Source organism: Aplosporella prunicola, assembly GCF_010093885.1.
Source record: "Aplosporella prunicola CBS 121167 unplaced genomic scaffold K452scaffold_14, whole genome shotgun sequence".
Lineage (NCBI taxonomy): Eukaryota > Fungi > Ascomycota > Dothideomycetes > Botryosphaeriales > Aplosporellaceae > Aplosporella > Aplosporella prunicola.
In genome coordinates, this window is record NW_022983542.1 from 1 (window position 1) to 13,222 (window position 13,222).

The 13,222-nt window shown below is 45.7% G+C and overlaps 4 protein-coding genes across 4 annotated transcripts; 2 read left to right on the forward strand and 2 right to left on the reverse strand.

Annotated features, from left to right (window-relative positions):
* Positions 1-3,375: 3,375 nt before the first annotated feature.
* K452DRAFT_298568 (uncharacterized protein) lies at positions 3,376-5,157 on the reverse strand (the record flags this gene model as incomplete). The annotated part of the gene is made up of 3 exons (XM_033542132.1): positions 3,376-4,435; positions 4,497-4,987; positions 5,044-5,157. The coding sequence occupies 3 exons, from the start codon at positions 5,155-5,157 to the stop codon at positions 3,376-3,378; spliced, it is 1,665 nt and encodes a 554-aa protein (XP_033396876.1).
* A 31-nt stretch (positions 5,158-5,188) lies between these two features.
* K452DRAFT_35890 (uncharacterized protein) lies at positions 5,189-6,744 on the reverse strand. The gene is made up of 3 exons (XM_033546228.1): positions 6,401-6,744; positions 5,793-6,339; positions 5,189-5,733 (listed from the first exon to the last, which is right to left on the reverse strand). Exons 1-3 carry the CDS (start codon positions 6,497-6,499, stop codon positions 5,393-5,395), a joined length of 987 nt encoding a protein of 328 aa, XP_033396877.1. The 5' UTR covers positions 6,500-6,744; the 3' UTR covers positions 5,189-5,392.
* A 2,350-nt stretch (positions 6,745-9,094) lies between these two features.
* K452DRAFT_228990 (uncharacterized protein) lies at positions 9,095-9,616 on the forward strand (the record flags this gene model as incomplete). Its single annotated transcript, XM_033537010.1, has 1 exon — positions 9,095-9,616. A coding segment is annotated over one exon (522 nt), but the record flags the coding sequence as incomplete, so codon positions are not given.
* Positions 9,617-9,977: 361 nt separating this feature from the next.
* Positions 9,978-10,422, forward strand: K452DRAFT_287883 (uncharacterized protein). The gene has a single exon (XM_033540552.1). It carries the CDS (start codon positions 10,007-10,009, stop codon positions 10,412-10,414), a length of 408 nt encoding a protein of 135 aa, XP_033396879.1. The 5' UTR covers positions 9,978-10,006; the 3' UTR covers positions 10,415-10,422.
* Positions 10,423-13,222: the final 2,800 nt, after the last annotated feature.

A 13,222-nucleotide genomic window follows, 5' to 3' on the forward strand; every position in this document is an offset into this window, starting at 1 on the left:
AACCCTAACCCTAACCCTAACCCTAACCCTAACCCTAACCCTAACCCTAACCCTAACCCTAACCCTAACCCTAACCCTAACCCTAACCCTAACCCAATAAAGACGAACTCTACAAGCTAGAGGATCTAGATCTTACTCAACTACTTTAGGAAGAAGAGCAATAATTAATTTAAACGCTAGATATTCCGCCACTTCCACAACAAGAAGAAGAGGATATTAAAGAACCTCTTATTCTAGGCTAAACTACCGTTGCCCTAGGACGACCTCGTAGCTTAGGATAGATACTAGAAACTTAAGAATAATTATTAGATTAAACTAATCTAGGATTCCCGACCCTAAGCCTAACAGAAGACTCAATTCCCTTACAAGAATACTCCTTTTTAGAACTAGAGCCCGAAACCTAACCAGCTTAATCATTACTACCGCCTCTTTTACCCGTGTAATATAATACCCTAGCTCTAGCAGGTACTTCTCAAGGCAACAGAGTACCTCGCGCAAATTAGATTTCAGGCAGGATAACTACAGACAATATCCTACCTAAGGGGGTAAACGACGGAAGACGGAGATCTAACAGAAAATAAGCTTATTCCGCAGCACTCACAGAAATCTAGGAAACTCTAAATACTCTATTCTTTACCGCTTTTACAGCAGGACTTAACATCTCTAAAGATCTTCTAAACTCGAACAGAATTCACAGAGATCAACTACCGCCTAAACTAACTACCTTTAAACAAATACTCAAGCATCCCGAAGCTTAAGGCTTTATTACAGCTCTCAAGTTCGAACTTCGCAGTCTCACAAAACTCAACACATAGAAATATATCAATCGCAGCACAGCTACCCAAGCAAACAAGAAAGTCATTCCGCTCACATAGGTATTCAAGTACAAATTCGACACTAAAGGATATCTCATCAAATACAAAGCAAGACTCTACGTTAGAGGTAATTTACAGATCACAGAACAAGATACCTACGCAGCAACCTTAGCAGCACGTACCTTCAGATATCTTATAGCAATCACAGCCGCTTTCGATTTAGAGACAAGGCAGTATAACGCAGTTAACGCTTTTATCAATAGTCCTATCGACGAAGACACCTACTACGAACTCCTAGAAGGAATCTATCTACTCGAAGAATACTAAGACATTCAACCAGGTCTTATCCTTCAATTACTAAAAGCCCTATACGGACTCAAACAATCGCCGGCACTTTAGCACAACTATCTCTCAGCAACTCTACATAATCTTAGACTCTCTCAGGTTCTAGGAGTCAACTATCTCTTCTAAAATAATTTTATACTACTATTCTTCTTCGTCGATAATATTACAGTCATCTATTCTTAAGAAAACGAATCCTACGTCCTATAATTCCAGCAGAAGATTCTCGATATCTATAATCTTCGAATTCTAGGAGAACTCAAATAGTTTCTCGCAATTAGGATTATTCGAGATAGGCCTTAGAGAAAGCTTTAGCTCTATTAAGATTCCTACATTAACAAGCTAGCAAGCAAATTCAACGCTAACTTAGAGAAATATCCGCAAACACTATTACCCGTAGAAGATATTTAAGCTTCGACTTCTTAAGCTTCAGACCAGGAGATCTATACCTATTAATAAAGAATTAGATCGATCAACTTCGCTATAGTTATTACTAGGCCAGACATCGCCTAGGCCTCTAGCAAGCTCGCAGAACACCTAAAAAATCCGTCTTAAAGATACCTACAGCTAGCTAACCGCGTGATTCAATATCTCGTTAGGACTAAACATCTAGCAATCGAGTTTAGTAGAATCTACAATAACTAACAAAGCGTATTCCTCGCATATAGCGATACTTTATTTACAAACGACCTAGATACGAGAAAGTCTTTACAAGGATACGTCTTTTAGCTGTTCTAAAGACCGATCGATTAGAAAGCTACAAAGCAAAGAACGGTCACGACCTCTAGTATAGAAGCCGAATTTCTATTACTATCTATAACTACGAAAGAACTCCTTTAGTAGGAGCGTCTCTTCCAATAAATTTAATTTAGTCTAGACCATTACCTTTTCATCCAGTACGACAATAGGTAAACTATACGTCTACTCGAGGAGTCTACACCTAAACTCGTTACAAGGCTTCGATATATTAATATCTATCAGCATTAGTTACACCAGGAAATTTAGAACTAATATATCAAACTTTAATAGACTCTATCAGCCGAGATAGTCGCAGATAGTCTAATAAAGGCCTTACCAACGCAAAGATTCTAATAGTTTATCAAACAGCTAAACCTTAGAAATATTAAATATCTTCTCTTAAGTACGGAATAGCGAATATTCCTTTACCACATTAAATTAGATTATTTTCTTTAGTTTTTTCTCAAACCCTTTCGGATTTTCTTATTCATCTCAGAAGCTTATTTCTTTTATCATAATAAGCATCAAATTGCCCATCATAAAGGGGGTATATTAGCTAGGATTACTCCGATAACTCTCGTTTATCAGCCCCATTATTTAGTTATTACACAACAGCCTTACCCCTGCACTACTCATTTACCACTACTAAAGAGAAAACGTATTCTTTTAGATAGCAGTATATATACCTCTATAGGTAATAGTAATCTAGAAGGACAAGCGGCGTCTAATTCCTCGCGCCCAGCTTCACAACGCTTTAAGATAAAACAACCCGAACTTTAAGGATCTTTTCTCTAAAATAAAGAATATTACGGCTACTATCTAATTTCTTAAATCTACTAAGGTTACTACGCGCTTATAGTACCTTACCGACGCCTCTAACGAGGTATAAAAACGTCGAGCACGTCTACTCCTTTTCTTTCCTACTTTTATGTTTTTAGCCCTCGAAGGCGAACCGTTGCTTGTACCTACCTAGATCTAGCTATAGGGTGAAAACCCCTCCCTAGCTACTTTTCTTTCCTAGACCTAGCTTTAATAGCTCGTCTTTAATAGTCCCCGACTCTAAAAGGACGTTAAACCTAAATAAATAAATAAATAAATAAATACTATCCGCTCCCGTTACCTTCCTTTTTCCTCCCAGATTGACAAATCACATGTAAACTAGTAGCAAAACTCTTGAATAGTCGTAGCCTACATATCGCTCAGGGCGATAGGTCAGGGTAAATAATACAACTCAACTCAATCATTTAGGTTAGAGGCGCGATTAAGCACTTAAAACCTATTCAGCAACGAGGCAGAAAAGAGAGTTGATTGTGTATCGAGTAATGAACGATTCTGGGTACGCAATACCTATACATCTTTGTTTCACACTTTACAGTACACCTATATCCTCGCCCATGCCCATAGCGAAATCCGACTTTACCAATTATACAGGACATTCTTACGATCATGGTAAGAGAAAAGATCTTTCTGTATAAATCCTTCATCGTTCTCCCTCTTTACTATAGCCTCGGGCTACTCTAATGCGACAAGGATATCCGTTTGCCGCATGACCGCCGCCAGCACCACTCTCAACCTGGTACGCCCGCTCGCCCAACACAGTGTTAATCCGTTCACCCCGGGTCGGATATAGACGATCCCATTCGTCGTATGCAGGCTGGATATCAAACTGGCGAATGCTCATTGCCAGCACGGTTTTCAGTTCGGCCAATGCCAACGTCTGGCCGATACAGTTGCGAGGCCCGAACTCAAAGGGCCGCCATGCACCTTTTACCGGATGCATCGGGTCGCCGTCTGCGGCAAGCCAGCGATCCGGGATAAATTGGTTTGGAGAAGGCCAAGTATCAGGGTTGAGGTGAATTGCATGGTGGACGTTCCACACGTTGCAGCCTCCAGTTGGGTAGCGGGTCCCGTCCTTGCCAACTAAGATCATGTTAGGAGCACCTACCCGCATACTCCCCGCTGGAGGATACAGACGGAGTGTTTCTTTGATACATGCGGTTGTGTAAGGAAGCTGGTTGAGAAGTGCGGGGCTGTTAGACAAAAGATCGCCAACGTCGTCAGCATCTGTTCCTGAGCCAAAAACCCGGTCATGCTCAGCGCGGAGGCGAGCTAGGCAGTCGGGGTTTTTGGTGAGCAGGTGGTAGACGTAGGTCATAGTGCCAGCGGTTGTGTCGTGGCCAGCAAAGAGAAAGAGCCGGATTTGCGCGCACGCGTAGCGCTTAAATGTGTCGTCGAGAGACTCGGTGTCATCAGGGATATTGAGAAGCTTTGACTCTTCCATGTACGCGTCCAATGCGAGGTTAACGATGGATTTGACATTTTCAGCTTTATGTTTCAAGCTCCGCGATTTCCGTCGCTCGCGGAAGCACTTCTCCAGCTCTGCCGTGATGTAGTTATTAATCTTGCGTCCGTTGTACCAGATCTTTAACGGGCGGAGAGGGTTCCAGCGTTTCAATGGATTGAACTCGGTGTTTATAGAGGTCCATTGGATGAGCTCGCGAAATCTGTCTGTGATCGACGAATTTGGAAAGTGAGTGTCCCTGGTTTGTTCATGTTAGCTGCTATCTCTACAAGAGTGAATCTTCTCCTTAGCGAACTTACAAGGTCACTACGCTGATTATGTCCAGAGTTAACTTCATTGTATCCTTTTCCAAGCAAAATATCTGACCATCGCGCGCATGGTTACTCATTCTCCTGCAGAACATACGGCACTCATTGACGATCCTTGACGTTTGCTGTAGTATAGAGCTTGAGCTGAAACCGGGATTGAAGATAGGCCGCCAACGCTTCCATGCTGCTTCGGACATGGCGAGGAGATTCGGACCACCGGTAACGTTTGCGAGGGCATCTACGAGAACAGGAGGTTTCTCCAAATAAGATGGCTGGGCAATTTGTGACGCCATGTCTGGGGTCGTGACGACGAGCACCGGATTGCTAATCGGCCAAAAGTCAAGATAGAATGCCTCGGTCTTCATTGTTTCAAAAGCCATCTTAGCAACAGTGTGATGGATCACGACATCTGGTGGTAGTTTTGCCATAGTATCCTTAATAATGAGCATGTGGCCGGCGATTGGGTTGAGCGGAGGCATTGGCTAGACAGAACGTTAGGCTTTGATGCGTTAATGATGGTGCAAATCGAAGGTCATACCAAACGCATTTTGCGCAGACGATACATGAACTTGCGGGCATTGTAGGCTCTGAAGATGACATAGAAAACTGCGCTGGCGATGGCAACAAGTAAAGACGTAGATAAGTGCGACATGGTGGCGGCAAGTTATGCAGCCGGACGGCGTGTGTGCTTAGACTGAGTGGAAGTGTTGCAGAATTACTTGAAAGTGAGCAGCAGGACAAAGTTCTGTTATTCCCGCATGCAAAATCGCGGTGAGGTTTCCTTAAGACAAATCGGTGACAGGGGTGTTCCATGCGGCGTTGCGGCGTTGCGGCGTTGCTGCGTTTGCTTGGAATCTTGACCCGTACAACCCACCATGGCGGCACGCTCACTTTTCCCTTCCGGTCTCTTCCTCGCTTGATCGAAGCGCCCGCCACCACTTGCGCGGCGTACCTTCCACGGCTGCATCCTCCATTCCTTCGCCTCTGTTGAAGGCCATGCGAAAAGCTGCGAGCGACCCCACTATGACAGCGACACACGCCTCGATGTGCTGCCAAAAAACTAAAAAGACGCTGTCCAGGTGGACGCTCTTAACGGTCAATCCAACAACGAGCCGCATTATGGCAATGATGATCATGGCCAGCGATAGTGATAATACAGCTGCAAACGCCAGCTTTCGCTGCCGGCTCATGCGCATGTGATAGATGATAATAACCGGGAAACTGATAACTATGCGGGTATTAGCTCCTGTCCAAGTTCCTGAAGACCATGGGTAGAAAAACACCAACCCAATATGTCGGTGATAACGTCAACAGCCGTCGTGCCGATTAGCGTTCCGAGTGCCCTCGATTGGCTTCCGACGTCGGGGCATTTCTCAAAACCCTCTCTCCCATAATAGGGACAGTTTATGAAGTTTGAGGATGCTATAAAGACCAATGAAGAGCCCGTAAATACGATGACGCACCAGAAGTAGGTTTTGAGCTTGGGTGAGATATTCTGGACCAGCTTGGAAAAGTACGCCAGGAAGGAAAACTTGACCGCAGTAATGGCAATCCAGTTCAGTGGCGTATTAATCGAGCTTTTCTTGTTAAAATCCAGCATCGACGTGATCTCGCCCGCAGACAAAACAATCTTTGTAGGCATATTTGTTAGAGCACCCAACAGGTACAACTCCGTCATTTCCCAGTACAGTATGCCCAAGGATACCGTGAGGCATACTGTCGCGAAAAGGAGTATATAGTCGTCGAGTAAAAGGCATCGCATGTCCTGTATTCGAATTTTAATGCGGGCGGCGACAGCTACAATAGCGAGACCCGTGAAGAGGCCAATGTTAACCTATCACAAACTGTATTTAGAAAAAGATATCTTTAGCTATGGAAAAGGAATCGGGACAAACCTCAAACGCTTTTCTACTAATAACACTGCTATGGTCGATTGCCAACTGTCGGTCTTCGACATACTGTTTCTCGTTAGGAGTGAACTGGAACTCCATCATTTTTTTATTATTATTATTATTATTATTATTATTATTTTTTTTTATTTTTTTTTTTTTTTTTTTTTTTTTTTTTTCCTCGTGTGGACAGTGGAATTAATAAAAAATTTTTCCAATGACTAGATGATAATCTCTCTAAACGAGGAGCAGATAGAGAGTTTTATATACCTAGTGACAGATGTCCTTTTCTTTACTTACGTGTTGACCTCTACATCCTGGAACTCGATTCCATGCGCGTAGGCTTATTTCTGAGTCGGTAGCGAATAAAATGTTTAAAATTACCGGTGAGAGCTATCTCTAAGTGGGCCAGTAGCGTAGTAGTCGCGCGGCTAGAGAAGGTGACTGATATAGCTTGACGAATAAGGTCTATCTCTGCATGGAACACGGGGCGCGACGGCCATCCCGTCACACGAGTTCTAGGCCGATAGCATTTGATAATAACTCGATGTCCCCGTTTGGACGCAGGATGCACATGTGCCCTGGGCAAGCCTTGGCTAAGCGCGTGTTGCTGCTGGCGCTGGCCACGATGACGCTAGATTCCGATATGGAATCACGGCGACAGACGTGGAGATGCGCTTTGTCAACTTCGGTCGGGGCAAACAGGCGCTAAAAGGGAAGATGCCGATTTTCATCAGACGGCGGCGCAGTAGCGAGATGCGGAAAAGTAAAGGCCTATCTACGCAACAAAACCGAGCGGGAGGCCCGGGCCGTATAAGTTCCTCTCCTTCTCTAGGGTTAGGCCGATGCATGAGTTCCTCCATAAAAATGGGGGCTCTAAAATTAAGGACTTACGCAAGCTCGTTACTTTAGGTGGTAATATCTCCAGCCCAGGCTTATCCCGAATAGGAAGGTACATTTCACGCACTCCGATGACCTACCATCCCCGTCTTATGCAAATAGCTGTAACGCGCTTTGTATCATCTACGCTATTTCAAGAGGAAATGTAGTAGTTTTGGCTTTATTGAGGCGTACATTTCGTTTGCCGTCTGTAGGACGTTTTTATTTTGCTGACTTGCGCGCGTGCCGAAAAGATGAGAGGTTTTACGCCCGACAGCTTCGAATACTAGTTCTATAGATAGTACTTGGAGACATACTGTCGAGTGTAAGAGTACTCTTTAGTAACTGAAGCGCGAGGTGTTTTGCGGGAAAGGAAAAATAGAATGACATTGCGGATTATAACCTGGATATGTATTCGATTTCGTGTCAAAATTGCTTACTTACCGACAGTTTATTTACTGTAACACTAATCATTCTGGAAACTTACTAGGGCCCCTGCTAACATTTTCAAGCGTAAGCCGCTGCCCATCATCCTCCCACCCTCGCATAGAAATAAGCTTGAAGCCCCATTCCACTCTGCCTCTTCCGACTGCTTGTATCGAGACTCGAGAGGAAGGTATCACCGTCACTTTACAACAAGCCATTCCTACATCGTTTTGCCGACTTCCCTCCAGCTACAGGCGACAAACAGCATCTAGTCGCAACCATGGAGCCTGCGTCGATGATCTCGATGGTAGGGGCTTGCCTGACACTGGTGACACGAACGGTGAAAGACGTCAATGAACTATTAAGCAAACTCCGCAGCAAAGATCAGAAACTCGTTCTGATTACGGCGCGATTAAACACTGTTAAAGCTACGATATCACATATCGAAACTTGGCTGCGCAGTGATGGTGCCGCTAGCATTCAAGAGCTCGAAAATGATTTGCGTAATGCTATCGCTGCCTGTAATGTTGTTGTTACAGAAATCCAGCACTATGTTGCCAACGCCGAAAGGGGCTGGCTAAAAGGGAAGCTAAGATACATTTGGGATGAGGCACAGCTTTTGCAGTTCTCAAATGCGTTGGATAGCCAGATCACGGCAATGGGGCTTTTTGTCAACGTTATACTACTGTAAGTCACGCTGGGTCTAGTTCTACTCCTATATGCCGCTTTCGTTACGCTGACCTGTGCACTCTTAGCAACTCAAATACACAGCGCTGTATTGTTCTTGACAGTGCGGCCAGTCGGCGCACATTGCGCGAAGCTTGCGATAAAGCATCCTTATACACTAACCAACGACAAAGCCTTTCCTTAGGATCCGATGATAGCAGCACAAAATATCGCACCGCCGGCACCCCTGAAACAGGAAAATCTCTGTTTACGTTCGACAACGAACTTATCGACTCCGACACGTACCGGTCAGCCTTCCGCAGAATTATGAGCATTGGCACACAAGCTGGCAGCGACGTTGTCGGGATGGACCTAAGAGATATAGAAGAAGGAGCTAGGCGAGGGCCATCTGCATCTACGGCCACTTCAACAATATCGGATAGAGGAAACAGTAGTATCTTTACCAGGGCAACCGGCTCCACCGATTCATCAGCATCAACCAGTTCCACCCGTTCTTCTTTCAACAGCACGTTCAGCGGGGACTTGAAGAAGTTTTCGCGGTTTAGCAGTTGGTCAATCAGGTCAGGCCAGCAGTCACGCACTATTTTGAAAGAGGTATGCCTGGCCGCAGCCGCGGGGAATATTGCAGCGATAGAAAGACTGTGCAACGAAGGGTGCGACGTAAACGGCAGATATGAGATACCAAGCAACCCCAGAATGCAAACTGAAATGGAGCGAGGAACTTCAATCAAATCCATTCTTCAACGTGGCTCAGACCGGACTCCTCTCCACTATGCGTCAGAACACGGCCACGCAGATGCCATTCGCGTCCTGATTGCCCGCGGTGCAGACATTACCGCCAGAGCTAAAGGAGGCAAAACCCCACTACACGTCGCAGGAGGAGACGAGGAAGTAGTCGAGGCATTGATATCTCTGGGGTCCGATATGACAGCCGAAGATGACACTGGTGCCACGCCACTCCACACTCTCGCCATGGCTGGGCAGACAGCCGGCATAAGAACACTTTTGGATGCCCGTTGCCCTGCTCATTCTATCGACAAGGCACAGAGTACGCCTCTTCATCTCGCCTGCCGCCGGCCAAACAATGCAAGCGCTGTCTCGACTCTCCTCTCCGCCGGCGCATACGTCAATGCACCCGACGCAGAAGGCGTAAGACCTTTGCACGAAGCTTGCCAGTACGGAAACGTAGAACTCATCCAGCTACTAGCCACTGCTGGCGCCGACCTGGAAGCTCCGGCCAAAGACCTCTGGCGCCCCTTACACTACGCCGCCGCTTACAACCCCCCATCTTCCACGGCCCCTTCTCCCATCACCAAGCTCCTCTCTCTTTCTGTTAACCCTACCACCGCAACTACACACGGCGAACACCCCCTACATCTCGCTGTTGCCGCTGCAAATATTACCGGCGCCTCCGCCCTTCTCTCTGCCGGCGTCCCTATCGATGCCGAAACTATAGAGGGCAAACGCCCACTACACATCGCATTCCAACCACAGAACGTGGTCAATCAGCCAACGACGTCCATCGTCCGCCTATTGCTTGAGCGCGGTGCTAACCCAACAACTGCAGCCGGAACCAACAAACGTTCAGAACCTCCGCTCGTGTCTGTTTGTGGAACGCTAATGTCAACGGGCGGACACGCGACTGCTCCGATAGTATTACCACTGGTCGAGTTGTTGTTGGAATTTGGTGCCGCAGGCGAGCAGGGAGAAATTGCGGGCTTAGCCTTGTTGGCGGCATGTGAGGGGCGAAACAACGGCGGCAACAGCAGTAGTGTATCTCAAAGTAATCGGAGTAATGGCAAAGTTGGTGGGAGCAGTCGCGCGCAAGGAGGAGCATTGCTGGACGTGGTGCGGTTATTGATAGGCCCGCGAGGAGGGGCTCGGCCGACGCATAAGGTCTTTAGGGCACTATGGCGGAATAGTAGAGTGGGAGTTTGGGAGAAAAGGGCGGTGCATGCGGTGTTAAATGAGGTTGCGGAGCCTAACTTAAGGAAGGATGAGGCAGAATGGTTAATTGTAGCACTGTAGTTGGGACAAAGGCAGAAAATAAAGATAGGGGCGCGAAGGAACTACTGTATTTTGTCTTAGAGACTTGTAAACGGTAGAAAAAGAAATGCGACGGTTTTATCATATGTAGGCGTCGCTTAAATAGACGGGCGGGGTTACGTAGCCTTCCGATCAATAATACTCCATCGCTACCCGGAGTCTCTTCGGATAGCGAGGACCTTCACGTAAGCAACACTAGTAAATACCTCTACCTACTTACTACTAGGTGGGCCGGCACGGCTATACAGCTACTAACTATATAGTAAACGCCTTAAAATCTAGAACGATCTAGTCGATTCGTTCCTATTCCGGTTATGCTATAACACACGGTAGTATAACCGTCGCCCGACTCCGGCCGATTTAACTATACCTCACCTTATATTACTAGTAACGTAAGCTAGAACTATTTATCCTTATATTAATCCTAATCTCCCTATCCCTATCTAAATATTCCTCCTTACTCATGCCTACGAGGAGAATATTCCTCGCTCTACTCGCGTTCGCCTTTTTAATTCCTCTAATTTCTATACTATACTCGAGACTTACGAGCACTATTATAAGCGGAACTACCTAATCTAGCTACGCAATAAGACACGCTATTATCGTCAGCTCCGGTCTTACTAGTCTAACAGCCTCGTCTACTCTTCTTTCTAAAAACATACCGGTCTACCTTCTCGAACGTCTTCCGAAGCCGGGCGGAAATAGCATTAAAGCTTCTAGCGGTATTAATAGCGCGCCGATAAGATACTAGTCGGTTTCCGATAATCTTTTCTACGACGATACTATAAAGTCCGCCGGTATAGTAATAGGCAAGATACGTTCGTAGAGAGAGAGCCTAATTTAAACTTTAACTAAAAAGAGCCTAGAAGCTATCTACTAGCTATTAGACGAGAAAGGCGTAGACCTTAGTAAAGTCGTAATACTAGGTAGGTATAGTATCCCGAGGACTTATAGAGGAGCGGGCTAAACGCCTCCCGGAGTAGTAATCGTAACGATATTACTAAAATAGCTAAACGAGGATCCGAACTTCACGCTCGAGATAAACGCTTTAGTAACAAAGGTCCTATAATCAGGGTGCGGAATCGTCTAGCCTTATTACCGTCGGTCTAAATAAATAGACGGAACGCTAGTCTACGGTCGCGACGGTACCTCGTTTAGCGTGCTAAGAAGTAGTTCGTCCCGACGAAGCTTAGTTTAGGGGGACGGCGGTAGACGGTAGTTGTATAAGGGTTTACTAGTATACCGAATATCTAATAGTGTTAAGGGGTAAACGCTACTTATAGTTACCTAATTAGGCTTAGTATTAGGGTTAGAGGTACGTACGCGAGGGTCTCGCCCCTCGTACGGCTGCTAAGCTAACTACCGAATACTACCGAATGTCTCCGAAGCTTCGATTTATATAAATCTTTCTTAACACTACGCTCCTTATAAGGCCTATATCCCGGCGGTCCTATTATAGTCTGATTTAGCAGGCCTAGGACCACCTTTAGAAAATTTAACAACCCCGCTAGTCCGCCCGCAACCGATTTACAATAGCATTCGTTAAAGAGACCCCGGATAACGCCGCCGAACGTACCTCCGCTAGCAGCCTTACATCCGAACTATCGAATATTACTAAACTATACCGCTAGAGCGACCTCCTATTAATATATATTAGCCGCCTACGCGACGTTAATAGATCTATCTTCGACCCGACGCTTACTAAAGGCTTCACGATAATTCGACTTACTCTACTATAGCGCCGCAGGCGCAGGTCGCCTATCTAGGAGTATAGTTTCTTAGTAACTAACCCCGTAATAGACGAATATTAGCTCTATAAACGGTGCTACGCGAATAGCCGGCACAAGGCTTATAAAATAATAACTACTAGCCACCCTACTAGGCATATTCGTAGCTATAAGGGCGGGTACACGTCTAGTAGGTCGCCTACACCCGCCGAAGAGGCCTCTCGTCGGATCAATAAGATACGTTATAGGGCACGTATTATTAAATAGATAGTCCTTACGAACTAGACGTTTCGCGGAGCAACCTACCTAAGCCACCTAGCTATTCTATAGTCAGTTGCTAAGGATATCGACGTTTCTCCTACCTATCGACTATCTAATAAAACGCTCCGCAAGCTTATTATTTAACTCTTTAAGGACGCTCGTTATTACCTAGCGTAGTAGATAAAGTACGCGCTAAGCGATATCAATATCAGTATGGATAGGTAGACCTCAACTAACGATTTACCGTTATTAGCAGTATATACTTACTATATCGATGCTAGAGGCAATTATTAGTCACCCCTACTCGCTCTAGCATTAATCGATAGCCTATACACTAGCGTCAACCTTACGAACGTTATATTAGGGGTATTCAAACAGTACCGAATTAGTAATCGAATGTAACGAGGCCTCTTCAGCCTAGGCGTTGGAATTGCCTAGCGGGTGAATAGGTTCGAAGGGTTTACCTTGATTGATTGATTGATTGATTGCTATTTAACGTCCGGCGGGTCTACGCGCGGTTCGACTATGTACTTGCCACCGTGTGCCCTGTAGCCTCCCTAGGGGCATAGGACGTGCCACGCTGCCTACGGCTTACGCTGTTAGGGTGGCATATCGCGGACGAAGCGTCTCTGTAGGCTCTTTTCGCAGTGAGTTTTCCTCTAACTCCTGCTCGTGTGTCTTCTTTGCTAGGGTGCTGGGCCTTTAAGGCTAGAAAGGGAGAAAGAAATAAATGTAAAGACAGGAAAGAAGAGAAAAAAGGTAGAAGGACGGGTCTTTTCGTTAAATCCCCGCTAAAGGGGGT

Excerpts from the sequence above, each read along its gene's own strand:
- K452DRAFT_35890 (XM_033546228.1), bottom strand. The coding sequence starts at position 6,499 with ATGATGGAGTTCCAGTTCACTCCTAACGAGAAACAGTATGTCGAAGAC. Across the intron at positions 6,340-6,400 it reads TTAGTAGAAAAGCGTTTGAG|GTTAACATTGGCCTCTTCAC; the intron begins GTTTGTCCCGAT and ends AGTTTGTGATAG. Across the intron at positions 5,734-5,792 it reads CGTTATCACCGACATATTGG|TTATCAGTTTCCCGGTTATT; the intron begins GTTGGTGTTTTT and ends ATACCCGCATAG.
- K452DRAFT_287883 (XM_033540552.1), top strand. The coding sequence starts at position 10,007 with ATGTCAACGGGCGGACACGCGACTGCTCCGATAGTATTACCACTGGTC.